Here is a 2,945-nt window from a genome sequence, read left to right as displayed (position 1 = left end):
ATTAATAGATTTAATTCTTAATCTGTGCTCTAACACAGCTCTGCACCAATGCAGAAACAGCTACTTGGGAGCCCTGAATTAAAAGCAAATACAAAGAGAGACAACAAAGCACATTTCTATTACTGCAAACAGGCAGGTTCAGTCTCATGACATTTCCTGAAGATCAAAGCTGACATTTTTGATACTCCCTATTTACAAATTTCTTTGACTAAGTAGGATTAATATGTGTTATTTCTGAACATTTTTTTCTTATAAAGCAATACTTTCCAAAAGTACTGCTGTCAAATGTTTTACAAGCAAGAGAAGAAACCAAGAATAAATGTGCACATGTAGATTCCTACTCTCTATTACCTGTACCTAAGATTTGCCTTCCTAAAGATTAGGAATATTTCAGCATATCAGAGCATTAAATCACCTTAATACCCATACAGGGGAAAACTTGTCTGAGTAAAATTAAAAGTAGTTGGAGCAAAACAGAGGCTGCATTTGTAGTACTGAGTCAGCTGAATTGTCTAATGAAACGTGTTTTCATCATAATCATTAAGGTCAAAAATGAGATACACGAAAACTGAAGTATGATGTGCTCATTAACACAACAGCTTTATGGTTTTGATATACACAGTTATCTCAGCATTAGGTTCACCACACATACAGTCACTTGTGCTTAGTTGTTTTCTCCTCAAACTCAGTGTTTTTCTTATTGCTGAAGTCCCTTTGGGGAAGGAGAAAAAAAAGTCACAGGACTCCATGTTTCCTGGATTAGCCGTATCTTTTGTGTTTACAAAGCACATGAGTTTATCTAGAGCTTCTCCTAAATTTAGTTGTCAGGTCACTGGGCATTTTCTAGTCTCAAGAGCACCTCCAGATTTCCACCTTCCCTTCAGTATAAGAACACAGGACACCACAGATCTTTTCTGGGCAGAAATAACTAGCAGGAGGCCAGGCACCCAGCACTGGTGTTCGGGAATTTCGCTGGAACATTTGTATGACAAATCCTCCACTGTGAATTAAGAGGATATGAGTGGGAGAGAAAGAGAGGAAAAACCCCCAATTGTTGCAGCATTTCCAAAGACACTGACCAGGTAAGGGTTAACCTGGAGTTCCTAAGTATGCCTTGTTCTGGTTTTAGGAGGAAATGAAAGCTTAAAAAAAAAGCACCAAAAAGCAAAGTTATAATAAAATAAATTCTTGATTATTTAAGGGTGACAAATAGTAAGTATTTTAAACACTCAGATCACAAAGCAGGCAATAAATAAATAAATAATAAAAAAAAAAANACTCAGATCACAAAGCAGGCAATAAATAAATAAATTAAAAAAAAAAAAAAAAAAAAAAAAACTTCAATAAATACAATCATCTTTCATATAAGTCTCGCCTGCTAATAAAATAAGGCTACAGGGTCTATGTTGGGCATTTCAACCTTTTACATCTCTTCTCCCTGCTGGTTCCTGGTATTGTACACATAGATCTTTTATTTCTTTTTAAAATGGACCTTTGTCTCTTACTTCCTGCAACACTTCCATCTTTTAATTTGCTGCAGTACTTCATCCCTTGTTTGGGCTATATTAGCAGCTGCAAGACATCTTGGCTCCTCCTTTTACCCTTCTAAAATTATTGTTCTGCCATTTGTTTCTCATCAGCCCCCTGTTCACCAGAAGATCTTTTTTCAAATTAATACTTGTAATGAGTTTACAGTTTTCCACAGAGAAATGATACTAATACATTACTTCTAAATAGCAAGCTAGCCCAAGCTAGTTTTAAATTTTGCTTTACCTGTAACAGGCACTTCCATACATGCAAGGTGTCCTCTTATGCTGGATCTTTTTGGAGCTTTCTGAAGCATCTGCACTTCTGGTTGAATCAGAAATCTCAGTCTCGCAATCCATACTTTCATCAGGCTCAAGAATCCCTTCCTGGGCACCACAATATTGGGAAGTCCCGCCCCAGTGAGCTTGTTGGCTTGTAGAACCAGTACTCTGCTCTTTGTTTTCTGTTTTCTCAATTCTATTGTCTTTACTGGAGGTCTGACCTACTCTTCTAGAACATTTGCTATGCAGCTGCCTATAATTTTTTTCCAGAGAACTTCCGGGGTTTTTTGTTCCAGTCTCGCCATTTCCTTCCATATCTCTCGTGGTATTCTCAAGAGGAAATCCAGATGTATTCTGTGGAACAAGGTTACATTTTGAAGGACCTGAAAATTTACACTCCAGAATTCAAAGCTTTAAAAGTCAAACTGTGCCTCGTCATTCCTGCTTTCAAAATCAGACAACCACAGAACAGTCCAGGTTGGAAAGGACCTCGAAAGACCATCTGGTCCAGCCTTTAAAATCTTCTAATCCACTTTCCAAGCTAAAGTTCTCTGCTAAACAGTGCTGCTGAATGAAAGGCTGGATTTAAGAAAACAACACACAACATACTTTAAAGAAAACTTATCCTAAAGCTCCCATTTTTGGCCTCAGTTCCCTCACAACACAAGCTCCTCTCTCACCACCTCAGTTCTTGAACAGTCCAAGGACTTTAATTTGAATTAACTTCCAATCAAAAGTAGTACTCTTGAAAAGATTAATGGGCATTATATAGATGAAGATACAGTAGACTCTGGAAGAACATACACTCCTACAGTAGAATCAATTTTAGTCTGTTAAGCACCAAGATATATGGAATATATATATATTTATCCGTATATGGCAGATATATGGGAATTCATGATACACACCTTGAGCTTAAACCCACCCTGATACATCTTAAATGCTTCAGATCGTGACTAAATCAGAAAACAGTCTGTCATAGATACCATCAGAAAAACAGTTCAGCTTTGACACATACTGCATTTTAAAATATTGGAACAAATGTACATTTAAAATGAGAGATGTGTTGTTTGGAAAAAGAACACAAGACAAGAACACTGTCCTGACAACTGAGACATTACCTGGAAGCATATCTAC

General features: G+C 37.0%; 1 protein-coding gene across 1 annotated transcript in view; it reads right to left on the bottom strand.

Moving 5' to 3' along the window:
* APLF (aprataxin and PNKP like factor) overlaps positions 1 to 2,945 on the bottom strand; it is a 20,724-nt gene that overhangs the window by 10,420 nt on the left and 7,359 nt on the right. The window contains exon 5 of the mRNA XM_017818766.1: positions 1,774 to 2,162. Within this exon, the coding sequence (XP_017674255.1) occupies positions 1,774 to 2,162 (389 nt within the window). The remainder of the gene's footprint in view (positions 1 to 1,773; positions 2,163 to 2,945) is intronic.

This window comes from Lepidothrix coronata, unplaced genomic scaffold (assembly GCF_001604755.1).
Source record: "Lepidothrix coronata isolate B3197 unplaced genomic scaffold, Lepidothrix_coronata-1.0 Scaffold71, whole genome shotgun sequence".
NCBI lineage: Eukaryota > Metazoa > Chordata > Aves > Passeriformes > Pipridae > Lepidothrix > Lepidothrix coronata.
The sequence above is the reverse complement of the archived record's forward strand: the minus strand, read 5'-3'. Positions and strand labels throughout refer to the sequence as shown.